Source organism: Candoia aspera, chromosome 11 (genome assembly GCF_035149785.1).
Source record: "Candoia aspera isolate rCanAsp1 chromosome 11, rCanAsp1.hap2, whole genome shotgun sequence".
NCBI lineage: Eukaryota > Metazoa > Chordata > Lepidosauria > Squamata > Boidae > Candoia > Candoia aspera.
Window position 1 is genome coordinate 6,001,903 of NC_086163.1, and position 12,563 is coordinate 6,014,465.

At 45.9% G+C, this 12,563-nt stretch overlaps 1 protein-coding gene across 1 annotated transcript; it reads right to left on the minus strand.

Annotated features, from left to right (window-relative positions):
- Positions 1-453: 453 nt before the first annotated feature.
- Positions 454-12,563, minus strand: POLR2C (RNA polymerase II subunit C). Its single transcript, XM_063312964.1, has 9 exons — positions 12,419-12,563; positions 10,560-10,609; positions 8,525-8,593; positions 7,808-7,860; positions 5,481-5,609; positions 5,113-5,164; positions 3,996-4,164; positions 1,568-1,642; positions 454-1,072 (listed from the first exon to the last, which is right to left on the minus strand). Exons 1-9 carry the CDS (start codon positions 12,502-12,504, stop codon positions 928-930), a joined length of 828 nt encoding a protein of 275 aa, XP_063169034.1. The 5' UTR covers positions 12,505-12,563; the 3' UTR covers positions 454-927.

Consider the following 12,563-nt stretch of genomic DNA (forward strand, 5'->3'; position numbering starts at 1 on the left):
AGCGAGGACTGCCTGTAAAGCAAGGGTGTGGGAGAAGGATTTGGAGACCCTTTGTGGGTATCACCACCACATCCGGTGTCCATGCCTCACTGCACACACACTAAGCCCAGCCCAAGTACAACCAAACTGTGTGTGAATCCAGTCTTAGAATAGGCAATGACAACTTCTCTCCCTCCCAGTCTTTTGATTCTGGTTAACTTGATCCATTAATTCCAACGGGTCTCTCTAAAACTAGGTTTAGATATTGCACTAAAACCCATGGTTTATCCGATAACACACAATTGGCAGACCCACAAAACAATAATCTCTGCTTTGTATCCAACTGGCTGAGGGAAGGAACCAAATGTTTTGAAAGAGGAATTGATAGGGAAGAGATTCAGTATCTGTGCACGGATACTGTCGGACACTTGGCCATGTTACGAGCTGGAAGAAAAAAATCAACCTTTAGACATCTCCTTCCCAAAGCTTTTATTTTTATTATGTATCAACAAGCATCCGTTGTGTAACATGGACTTCCATCACACTGAAGATCTTTCATTCAAGACTCAGGAGAGATGAGAACAGGGAACAAGATGAAAACACGGTTGGTGGGGTGAATTTTTTTTTGTTTTTTTGCATTTGTTAAGAGTCAGGTTCCCAACACACTCAAGAATTGGCAGGAAAAAAACAACCCAGTTTTTCTTCTCAAGCTACATTTCTTACACCTAAGACCAATATTTCCTTAGAGAATGCTGAAGGCGATTTAGAAGAGTGTTCCTCACCTCAGCAACTTTAAGAGGTGTGGACTTCAACTCTCAGAATTCCTCAGCCACCATGGGAGTTGAAGTCGATGCATGCTGGCTGGGGAATTCTGGGAGCTGAAGTCCATACCTCTTAAAGTTGCTGAGGTGGAGGAACCCTGGGGTGTTTCCAAGCAGTCAACAATGATCAATTTATGGTCAGCATATGTTTCTGGATCGCAATATTCAGGTGGGACTGGAGGTCGCTCAACTTCTTCTTCAACGCAGATAAGGCCGAGAGGACAATGGTTTCCGGGCGCAGAGAACCGCAGGACTCCACGTTGTAATAAAACCTGAGTGAGGATAAAAAGGTTGGAGGGGTTGAACTGAACCGGAGGTTCAAACCTAGCCCTTTGGGTTCGCAATCTATGGTTTTATTAGTTTATTTATTGCACTCACGTGCACTGAACCAGCAATTTAGTGGGCTCCTGGCCATTTATGCATTATCATGGGGTTCAGCACCATTATTCATGGTGTTCCACAAACCATGACTAAAGCAAAACATGGGTTAAGACGATGTGTGGACAAAGCACTGTATTGACTTCAGGGGAGGTAAGAGAATGCCATCACCCTAGGACAGTGCTTCTCAACCATGGCAACTTTCAGATGTGTGGACTTCAACTCCCAGAATTCCCCAGCCAGCGTGGGAGGAATTCTCCAGCATGGGAGGAAAGCATGCTGGCTGGGGAATTCTGGGAAACCCTGCCCTAGGAGCTGCTTAAACTAGTCTTGTCCAACCAGCTGTGCTCCAGCTGGATAAAGTCAGGTTTAGGTACCCCATCCCTCACCTTTCTGGCTTCCCATTTGGATCGTAGGGTGCCTGGGCTTCATCTTCATCAATTTCAGAGTATTCGCTTTTTGGCCTAAAAGGAGACAGAAACACAGAATTGATGTCGCACGGGGCCTCCTTCCTGGGAAGATCAAACGGAGCCGTGGACGTCCAAAGCTCTGTAAGTCCACTTGCATTGAGTAAACCAGGGTCGAGGACCAAAGACACAACAAAAATCTTGAGCAGGTCTGTGTAATATGACGACTAGGGAAGCCTTCTCAGCATGGTGCTCTCCAGAAGTTTTCAACTTCAGCTCCTATTAAGTAGCACAACTGTGTTTTGAGCAATCAGTGTTTGGTACAGCACGTCTGAAGCGTAGAGCAGCAGGTGAAGGAAGATTTTGAAAGGAAGACACCAGCTTTCAAACCCAAGAGTTCAGCAATTGGGGTCAATTACACTGATTGCTCCTTCTGCAAGGATAAAGCGGGGTTGAAATCAATGGATATAATACTTGTTTCTATTGTTTTCATTTTAGCCAGCCAAATAAAATACTACATAAACAGATGCAGGTAAACCCGGATGGATGCCAGATAAACTTCTTGAGGAGTATTAAAAAAAAAAGACACTTAGGCTAATTTGTTATGTCTTCAGAGTTACGCAGCAAAACCTTTAAAGTCAATTAATTTTACATTTTTTCCCCAATTCTTCCAATACTGTTTGAGGCTGGACAAGACAACTTCCTGATTATGCTGTATGCAAGTACATGGTATTGTGCTGTTTAGATTCCACAGTGGATTTTTTTTTAAGTTTCGGCATCGACGTTTCTATAACTTTTTACATGGAAGGAACTGCTCTCTGCATATGGACCAGTATGATGTTAAATATTTCCTCACTATTTGTTGGTCTGGGACCATAAACAAACAATTTTTCTATTTCTCTGCAAGAAAGGAGGTTAATTTTAAACATGGACTGGAGAAACTCTGGATGGTGGTTGATTAACGAGTGGTCTGTGCACTCCTAGTTTTTGACTTTTCATTCTTCTGTGTGGTACAGCCTCATCCCGAATGGATGAGTCCACAGCCGTAATTCACCATCCAGAAAGCTTCACCAGGTCCATTATCAACTCTTCTTGGAAGAGAAGCAACCCATTTCCTAAGTAACAAAATGACCCTGAAATGCCGCTGAGTTTTAAAAGCACTTTGCTGCACTCTGCCCAAGCACGTGTGCGCAATACCTTAACTTCACAGCTAAGTATTTATTCAGATGATCCAGAAAGCTCGTTCGTCAGAAAAACAAATTAAGGCCCTTGAACTGTGGTGCTAGAGAACATCTGGGATTGCAAGAGGAACACATCATTCACACTCATAATAGTTGAGCTCCAACTTTCCTTTTGGGATTCATGGACAGGCAACTAGAAAAAAGTCATGGAGCTTAAGGTTTTTATATGTGGTAACTGCAGCAAGACTATGATATTCTCAAAGGTGGAAAGGTTTGATCCTACCCCCAATGGAGGAATGGCTGGCGAAGATGATGGAACTTGCTGAGATGGCTAAATTGATTTCTTTGATCAGAAATATCTACATTTATGGTTGACTGGAACCCCCTTATAGGGTTTTTGCATAAAGGGAACAACATGCACTTGCGATTTGTGGTTTTGATGATTAGGAAAAAAAAACCAGCTAACAAAACAAAGTGAACTTTTTTTTGTAATCCTACAGTAAGAGTTGATTTTGTAATTGTACTTTTATTTGATGCAGAGGAAATTGGAAACAACTTCTTTTTATTCCTTTTTGCACTCTTTCCCCCCCCCCCCATTAGTTTTTGTGGCAGTTTTTATGTTCTTTGTAAAACTTGCAATAAAATTTATATATAAAAAAAAGAACAGCCACGCTGCTCACTGGAAGTGGAAAAAATGAAGATATTTTGGATGTGTAATGAAAAGGTAAGCACCACCAGAGAAGTCCCTGCTGCTTGAAAAAATCAAAGGCCATCAAAAAAGAGGATGTCAGAAGACAAGGTGGCGAGACATGGCCGACAGACAGTCGTGGTGAAATGATGTCTTTCAGGTCACAAAAGTCAGAAGCCTTTGAACGAGTTAACAACAGTAATGAAGCATTTACAGCAGCCTTTCTCAACCTTTTGACCCTGGAGGAACCCTTGAAATATTTTTCAGGCCTGGGGGAACCCTTGCACATTCAGGCTCCAATATAGGCCAGAAGGCACAAAATTATTATATTTGTTTCATGGGTAGGCCTGTATCTATGCATTAACGGTGTTCTTAAACTAAAAATAAAGAATGAAACTTGCCTCTTGAATGTGAAGTTGCCCAAATTTAAAATATTTTTTTAAATAAATTGTGATCTCCCAGGGAGCCCCTCGTGACCTCTCGCAGAACCTGAGGGTGCCACGGAACCCTGGTTGAGAAACCTAGGTGTACAGAAACATACCATTCCTCGGGCTTGGGGTAGACGGTGTGTCGCAGGGCGTTGTCTGGATCGTATTCAAAGGCCACTCCTGCTGTGGGGTTCCACTTGGCATGCTCCTTGCCAAAACCCTTCTTAGCATAGGCCCGGAGCCTTAGTTCCTGGCCCTTCCGTAGCTTGACAATCAGGATGTCTGAAAACAAAACCACAGTGCGCAGGGATGAACGGGGGAAACTCAGCTGGACTGGAGGCACTGCTCATCAGAATCACCTCACGTAACGACCGTGAGACTCAGTTAATGACAGCAACCTGGACTACAGGGATCGCCGTCGCTAAGCGACATGGTCGCACTTTACGACCACATTGCTTAGAGATGGAAATTCCAGTCCCGATTGCTGTTGTAAGGTGAGGACTACCTGTAGCTTCAGTCTGGTGTACAATAAAGGTTCTTCACATACCATGCTGCTTTGGGTGTCAGGGGGTGTCAGGGCCAGTCTGACCCAGCTAAAATTGGCTTTTTTGAAATTTGCTGTCCAAAGGAAACAAGGTGCACTACAGCAGAGAGTAGATGCAACTTCATGGTTGGATTTATACAACATGCTAAACCTGAGCAGCTAAACACAATTGCTTTTGTAATTTGGGGGGGAATTTTGGCAAAACACTGTTTGGTTGAGGTGGGATGAAAATATAATAAGCAAACACACATTGTTTGAATTCACAGCACATTCTGTGCCAAAAGACATATTATGGCTTCAAGCTGCAGCCTGATTCACACAACATGCCAAAGACAGTGGCTGGATTCCCCCGACAGGCTGAAGCACAAACTCCCCAACCCATTTCAGCCTAGCAGGTTGGGTGAATTCAAGCTTTTGGGAACCCAGGAGTTCAGTGGCTTTCAGCTTTAGGGCTACAGGTGACACGCTCTTTCTGAGGTTCCCAGTTATTGATCAAGCTCTATCATCCTCATCATCACCACCACCACCACCACCACCACCATCACCTATCCAGACTTATTACGACCACCCAATTCCAGTGGACTCTTATTATCAATGATAGCTGTGATATCTGCCACTCAAGTGATGGCACATAGATCAGCCACTATGCAACTTCTCCCTAAAGGACCATCTACTTGGGAACATACCATCCGGTTCAACGTAGTCAGTGGGGTCATTGTCCCTTCTCCTGGATGTCACCTGCAGAGGGCAAAGGAAGGTTGGTCAACGAATGAAGGAGTCTCCTCTTCAAGACAGTGTTGGTAGTTCAACCTACAAAGTCTGATTATAGTTATAGACCAGCGTTTCTCAACCTTGGTGACTTTAAGATGTATGGACTTCAGCTCCCAGAAGTTCCCAGCCAGCATGGAACAAAATGTCTGCAAGCAAACCACCAAGCTCAGAGAGCACCAATGACTCCATAACCCCTGCAACAATCACATTGCCTTCCTGGAATCCCTGCCATGCCTGTGTCTTGACCTGACCCCCATGTTGAGACAGAGAGCAGGACACTGACCGGTATAACTTGGGAGTTGTTGGAGATAAGGTCCCGAGATGTGACGTGCCGCGTCTGGTCTTCATTGCATCGGACATCAAGAGAGAATTCCACTGAGCACTCGGGACAAAACTCATCACACCCACAGTCCTGATGAAAAGGGAAGACAGGAAGGATGGAGTGGTCCCTCTGGAGCTCAAGTCTCCCAGGGGACTGTCAGCCCTCTAAAGTAGGCCGAACTTGGACACCAAAGACACGCAAGCTAAAACTACTTTTGTTATAAAGTCACGGCAACAGAATCTTGCAAGCCTGAATGCGCTTCCCCTCTCCCTGCCTTTATCTTCTAGGAAGGGTCATGTCTGAGCTGCTTTCTCAAATTACGTATCTGCCCAGACACAGATTTTCTTATCTGACCGCTGTCTTGGTTACAGCTCTTCCTCCTGTTCCTGCAGATTATTCCTTCTGCCCATTACAGGGATCAGTGTTGTGACGTGTAGAGGGAGATGACCTAGACACTGGCTCTGTGGCCTAGACAAAAGGGACTAAAGCATGGTTGAAGTCCCGAATTTCCAGATAACAACTCACTTGGAAGTGGCTCAGGCAGATGCTCTAATGGTACGTGGGAAAGGCCTTGGGAGGCAGGGCCAAGAGATGCTGCCAAGGGAACGGTCAGATAAGAGACAGCAGAGCCCACAGCTGGATAGTGGGCAGGGCAAGAGGCTCAGAAGGGACCCTCCCTAGTTTCTTGGACTGTAAAGGAGACAGTGGGAGAACTGAACTTTCAGACTGGCAAGATTCTGTCAATGTAGCCTTACAATAAAATAGAATTAGCTCAACTGGCTGTTTCCTGTCTGGTCTACCTGGGAAGGCTGATGTCAATCTCGCAAGTCTGAAAGGACAATTCTCTCCCCGCACCCCTGCAAACAAACCTAGTTTTGGGCAGAATAATTGCCCAGCTACACCTAAGCAGCCTACTCCATCCTGAACTGACCAATTGGAGAAGATTCTCCAAGACTTTGGTCATGCCCCAGTTCTGTGCGATGAGGAGGGTGAGGTCAGAAATGGCTCTTTTTCCATCATGTTTCTGGAAAGGCCTCTTCTTGGCAGGTAGACCTACTCCCTTGGGCATGGTCTCTTGGAAGTCTATAAAAACCAGCCAGACTATTCACCACTGGTTAATGGTTTTGGTTGCTTTTCGATGGTGATTTATCGCTGTTGTTACGTCTTGGCATCATGTTGTGTTGGAATTTTTGTACTGTGGGCATTTTATTATATTGCAGGTTGTATTGTAAGCCAACCTGAGTCCAGGAGGAGTTGGTGGAGGAGAAGCTTAATAAATAATCACAATAGCAAGAAAGCAACTTAGAGCAAAAGAAGTCACTGGGAGTTGAGCGGCACATAAATTTAATTTATTATTACTATTACTATTGGGTAATCTACAATTAGATTCAGTCAAAGACTGGTGGAAACTTAATAAGAGATAATAACTTGATAATGAGAGCCAGTTTGGTCTAGTGGTTAAGGTGCTGGGCTAGAAACCAGGAGACTGAGAGTTCTAGTCCCGCCTTGGGCATGAAAGCCGGCTGGGTGACCTTGGGCCAGTCCCTCTCTCTCAGCCCAAGAGCCAATCAGGTGTGGTAGGAGAGTTCTAGTCCCACCTTAGGCACGAAAGCTGGCTGGGTGACCTTTGGCCAGTCCCTCTCTCTCAGCCCAAGAGCCAATCAGGTGTGGTAGGAGAGTTCTAGTCCCGCCTTAGGCACGAAAGCTGGCTGGGTGCCCTTGGGCCAGTCCCTCTCTCTCAGCCCAAGAGCCAATCAGGGCTGTTGTTGTGGGGAAAATAGGAGGAGGGAGGAGTATTTGGTATGTTCGTTGCCCTGAGTTATTTATAAAAATAATAAAGGCGGGATATTGAATGGATGAATGGATGAATGAATGAATGAATGAATGAATAAATAAATAAATAAATTCCTAACGAAGGACCTAAGAATTATTAAGGTAGCATCTGAGGATATAGGCAGTTCCAAGCAGGGTATTTTTTTTTGTAAAATTAGGATGTTCAGGCCCAATAAATTCAAAATTTCCAAATATTAGGGGAGTCCTTTAGTTATTGCTCCAAAGGCTCCAATCACAATTGGTATAACAATGGATTTCTTTTGGTATAACAATGGATTATTATTATTATTATTATTATTATTATTATTATTATTTTAGCATTTGCAACACAAGAGCCTTGTAAGAGGCTATTCTGTGGAGGAGAAGAATCACAGCAGGAATGTTGACCCTCCATCTCTATCTCCACTCTCATAGTGATCCTCCAGAAATCTAGTTGATTGCTGGCATGGACTCACCCTGGAACACTGCAGCTTATCCACAACACCATCGCTGGTAAGGGGGATCAGACCTATGGGAAGAGAAATTAATTGATGACGAACAACGCATGATAATAAATCTCAGGCACAGAGATGAGATGGAAGACAGTCAATTGGAAGGAGCAACTGTCGTTTTGTGCTTATATTCCAGACCACACGGAATAGCATCAGCACACAATATCCTAGTTAGGGGGTGGGGGGGGCACAGAACGAGAGAAGTAGAAGAGGGAAACTTCAAAATGGCATAAACAACAGGGTAAGCCAAAAAGTGGACTTAACAAAACATGGTTGTTGCATTCACCTAACATGTTATGCACTGGAATAACTGAGGGAAAAAAATAGGGAAACAGAAAGACCTTGAAACAGAGATCAAGGGAAGGTGAAAAAAGAAAGCCGCAGTGATGCCAACAGTGGTTGGTATACTTGGTGCCATCCCAAGGATCTGGAAAAGCATCTGGACACAATAGAAACGGACAGAATCTTAACTCATCCATTACAGAAAGTTTCATTAGTTGGAACAGCACATTTATTATGACAGTATCTTTAGTTATCCTAGATCCTTGGGCAGGATCCGATAGTCAAAAGCTCTAATCCAGTCAGAACTATCTGGCAGAGTGTGTGCAAATAGCAATAATTGTAATTTAATCTGGAGAATCCCTTTAGATACTTTTCCTTCTGCTTCCCTTCTGTACTCACCTAATCTGTGTGCAATGAACTCGTCATGCAGCACTGATGAGTTGGCATCAATCTGAACCCAGTCTATAGCTGAAAACAAAATAACAGTGAAGTGAACATATTCTCCTCCAGACACATTATGCAAAGACCCAGCAGCTCTCTGGAAAAGGCTCTGTTGCTGGGAAAGGTGGTAGGAAAGAGAAGAGGATGCCCAGCAGCAAGGGGGACGGACTCAGTTACAACGGCAACGAGGGCATTGTTGGAAGGCCTGAAGGACCAGGTTAGGGACAGACTGTCTGGAGAAAATCCATCCATATGGTTGCTAGGAGTCAAAGATGACTTGAGGGCATCTAGTCAATCAAAACCTATTTTGAGCCAACAATTGCAGGTTGTATATAAATGGCAACACCCCCCCCCCCCCGAGCAGCCTTTCTCAACCTTTTGACCCTGGAGGAACCCTCGAAATATTTTTCAGGCCTCGGGGAACCCCTGCCAGAAGTTACAAAATTATTCTATTCGTTTCATGGGTAGGCCTAGATGTATGTATTAACAGAGTTCTTAAGCTAAAAATAAAGAAAGAAACTTACCTCTTTAGTGTGAAGTTGCCCAAATTTGAAACAATTTTTTAAATACGTCGTGATCTCCCCAGGAACCCCTAGGGACCTCTCGTGGAACCCGAGGGTGCCACGGAACCCTGACCGAGAAACCCTGGCCTAGAGCAAGTGGAAGAATGTCTGTACCTTGGTAGAATGTGGACCAAAGATGGGAAAATGGATGGAAAAGTTTCAAGACACGTACCATGTACTGGTAGAACGGTGGCCTGTTTTGTGAAATGAACGTTTGCCCAAAGAAGGGAGAACGGCTGTGAATAAAAGCACGCTTCTGCCCACTTTGTAATGTGGAAATGGAATTGGGTGTGTCAGGAGAAAAGGTGAATGCAGCAGGAATGGGCTGTTTAGTGTGCGTGAAACAATAATGGCTAGGATCACCCACGAATGAATGCCGGCTGAACGTACGAGCAGGTGACCAGCACAAAAGAGCACATTGTGGCGGTCTGGTCACAAAAGAGAGAGTGAATGAGGACAGAACTGCAAAAGAGCAATCGACTAGGTCGAGAGGACAAAGAAGAGAAAGTCTGAGAAAGCTGTGGTTGGGCGGAGTTGATGAGATCCAGGAAAAACAGAGCATTGAGAAGACTGCAGAACAAAAGGCCACGTGTGAAGCTGTGGATGGATGCAGCCAAAGCGAATGCTGTTGATGCAAAGCAGTTTTAGCTATGTTCCTTTTCTGTTTTTTAAATGTCATCCTTTTAATTTCTATGGCTCACTATTTCTTACTCCTTTATTGTGCTGTGCGTTACGCTGCTCACCCCAAAGGGAAATAGCATGACAGGTGTATATCTATGTATGTAGGTATGGGAGAAAATGCTCATACAGGTAGTCCTCACTTAACGACCATTCATTTAGTGATGGTTTGGACTTACGACAGTGCTGAAAAAACTGACTTGTGACTGGTCCTTGCACTTACGACCATCGCAGCATCCCCACGGCCACATGATCACAATTTGGGTGCTTGGCAACTGGGTCCGTTGCAGTGTCCTGTGGTCATGTGATCACCATTTCTGACTTTCCCAGCCAGCTTCTGGCAAGCAAAATCAATGGGGAACCAAGTGATTTGCTTAACAACCACGTAGTTTGCTTAATGGCCATGGTGATTTGCTTAACAACTGTCACAAAAAAGTTGTAAAATCAAGTTGGATTTGCTTAATGACTGCTTCGCTTAGCAACCGAAATTCTGGTCCCAATTGTGGCCATTAAGCGAGGACTACCTGTACATCACTGCTTCTCCTAAGCACTATGCTCAAATCTTGCTAACTTAGCGTAGCACTTTCCCCATCTAGCACACTCCTGTCAATTCAAAGGAGACCTGCATGCAAGTAATCTGCACAGACATAGGAAGATCAAGTTCACACAGCTGCACAATGAGTTTTCTTCCCAAATTAATGCAAAGAGAAAGCAAACGAATGAGAGAATGTAACAAACGCCGGGGACATTACCTATGATGGGAACTTCTGCTATGAACACTCTCCTGATGGAATTTGCGACTCTGGAATTAAAAAAAGCACAGTATTTACAGCACCTAAATGGCATTACCTGAATTGTATTTCTGAGTATTATAACATTATATCGCAACATTGCAGAATATCGTCATTATATAATAATTTCGTATTTCAGAGGTGTCAAAAAAAGCCATCTTCTTTCTCAGCCTGCAGACTAATTACAATTTGTAATTACAATTACAAACTAGAGAGCCAGTTTGGCATAGTGGTGAAGGTGCTGGCCTAGAAACCAGGAGACGGTGAGTTCTAGGCCTCCCTTAGGCATGAAAGCCAGCTGGGTGATTCTGGGCCAGTCCTTCTCTCTGAGCTCAACCCACCTCACAGGGTTGTTGTTGTGGGGGAAAATAGGAGGCATCTACTTTTTAATCTATTCACTATTTTTCTTTCATTTATTTTTTCTCTAAACGTTGTATTGCTTTTACCTAGTCAAAAGTCTCTTTAATAAAAATTATACATATACGTATATCTACACTGAAACCCTGTGAGTAAAATAAACCATCCAACCAATCGACTGCCCGAGCAATTCCCCCCGAGCCCCAAATCAGCCAAACACGTGTCAGCCCCCTGTGCGAACGCTGCCGGACTCCACGCCGTTTCACCCCGGAGCAGAGAGAGCTGTGCTTAGGAGCGCTGCTCTGGCCCTGTTTGAGGCGTAAGACAAGACCCGGTTGGCTCTTAAGGGGAAGACCGGGAGTTCTTGCAGCGTTTTCAATTTCTTTCTTTCTTTAGTGGATTTATTTCCTTATTTATTTACAGGGCTTACGCGGCCACCTATCTCATAGAATGGCTCTAGGCAGCTCACAACAATCCATAAAACACAGTAAGCCCAGGAGTTCTTGCAGCGTTTCCTATTTATTTATTGATCCCACTCATTTAGCATTTCCTATCTATCTATCTATTTATTTACCTCCTTACAGGACTTATATGGCCACCTATCTCGTACAGTGACTCTAGACCTCTCACAACAGTCCATTTTTTTAAAAAACCGTTCAGTTGTGTTGGGTTCTCGGAGACTGCCTGGACATGGTCCTGCAGTTTTCTTGGCCAGGTTTTTCAAAGGTGGTTGGCCATTGCCTCCTTCCTGGGGCTGAGAGAGAGAGAAGTCACGGTCTCCCGGTTTCCAGCCTGGTGCCTTCACCATACAGCAAACCATAAAACATGGTTAAAACCATACCCTTCTCCCAGGCATCAGACCAAATGGCCTCCCAGCTAAACGCCCGCCCCCAGCCCGATGCTTGGGGGAAGAGCCAGGTCTTCACAGCCCTCGGCAGGCTAAAAGGGTAGGGGTCCCTCTGATCGCCGGAGGGAGGCTGTTCCAAAGGACGGGGGTCCCAGCAGGACCCCCCGAGGTCCCATCAAGTGGCAACGTTTAAGGGAGGGGGCCCGGTGCGCACCCACCCTATCTGGCCTAGTGGGACGGGCAGGTACGCCCAGGGAGAGGCGGTCCATCAAGTCACCTGGCCCCGTGCCACGGAGGACCTTAAAGGTGAGGACTAGCGCCTTGAATTGCCCCCGGAGAGCACCTGGAAGCCAGGGCGGCTCGGAGGAACGGCGGGACCCCCCCCCCCAACCGCGCCTCCCCAATCCGCCCTCGGGCTAAAGCCGCCTTGCCTTCCCTTCCCTTCCGCGGAGGAAGGAGCCGGGCGGGCGCCTGTACGCGCCGCAGCCGCAGCGAGGGCCCGGCGGAGCGGCTGGCTCGCTTCTTTCCCCACGCGCGGGGGGCGCCCGCCTGCCCGGGCCCAGAGAGCCGCTCCCCGGGGAAGGGGCGCCCCGCACGGCCCGCGCCCGCTGCTCACGCCAGGTCGGTGTTCTCGATGATGAACTTGACGTTGTCGTCGCTCAGCTCCGTGATGCGCACCGTGGGCTGGTTGGCGTACGGCATGGCCGGGCAGGGGCGCCTCTGCTGCCGCCGCCGCCGCCGCCGCCGCGCCTCCTCGCCAG

What these genes read in the sequence shown, in the direction of transcription:
- POLR2C (XM_063312964.1), bottom strand. Translation starts at nt 12,504, where the DNA reads ATGCCGTACGCCAACCAGCCCACGGTGCGCATCACGGAGCTGAGCGAC. An exon ending in ATAAGCTGCAGTGTTCCAGG is followed by an intron (nt 5,610 to 7,807) that starts GTGAGTCCATGC and finishes CCTTTTCATCAG; the next exon opens with GACTGTGGGTGTGATGAGTT. An exon ending in TGACTACGTTGAACCGGATG is followed by an intron (nt 4,165 to 5,112) that starts GTATGTTCCCAA and finishes TTTTGTTTTCAG; the next exon opens with ACATCCTGATTGTCAAGCTA.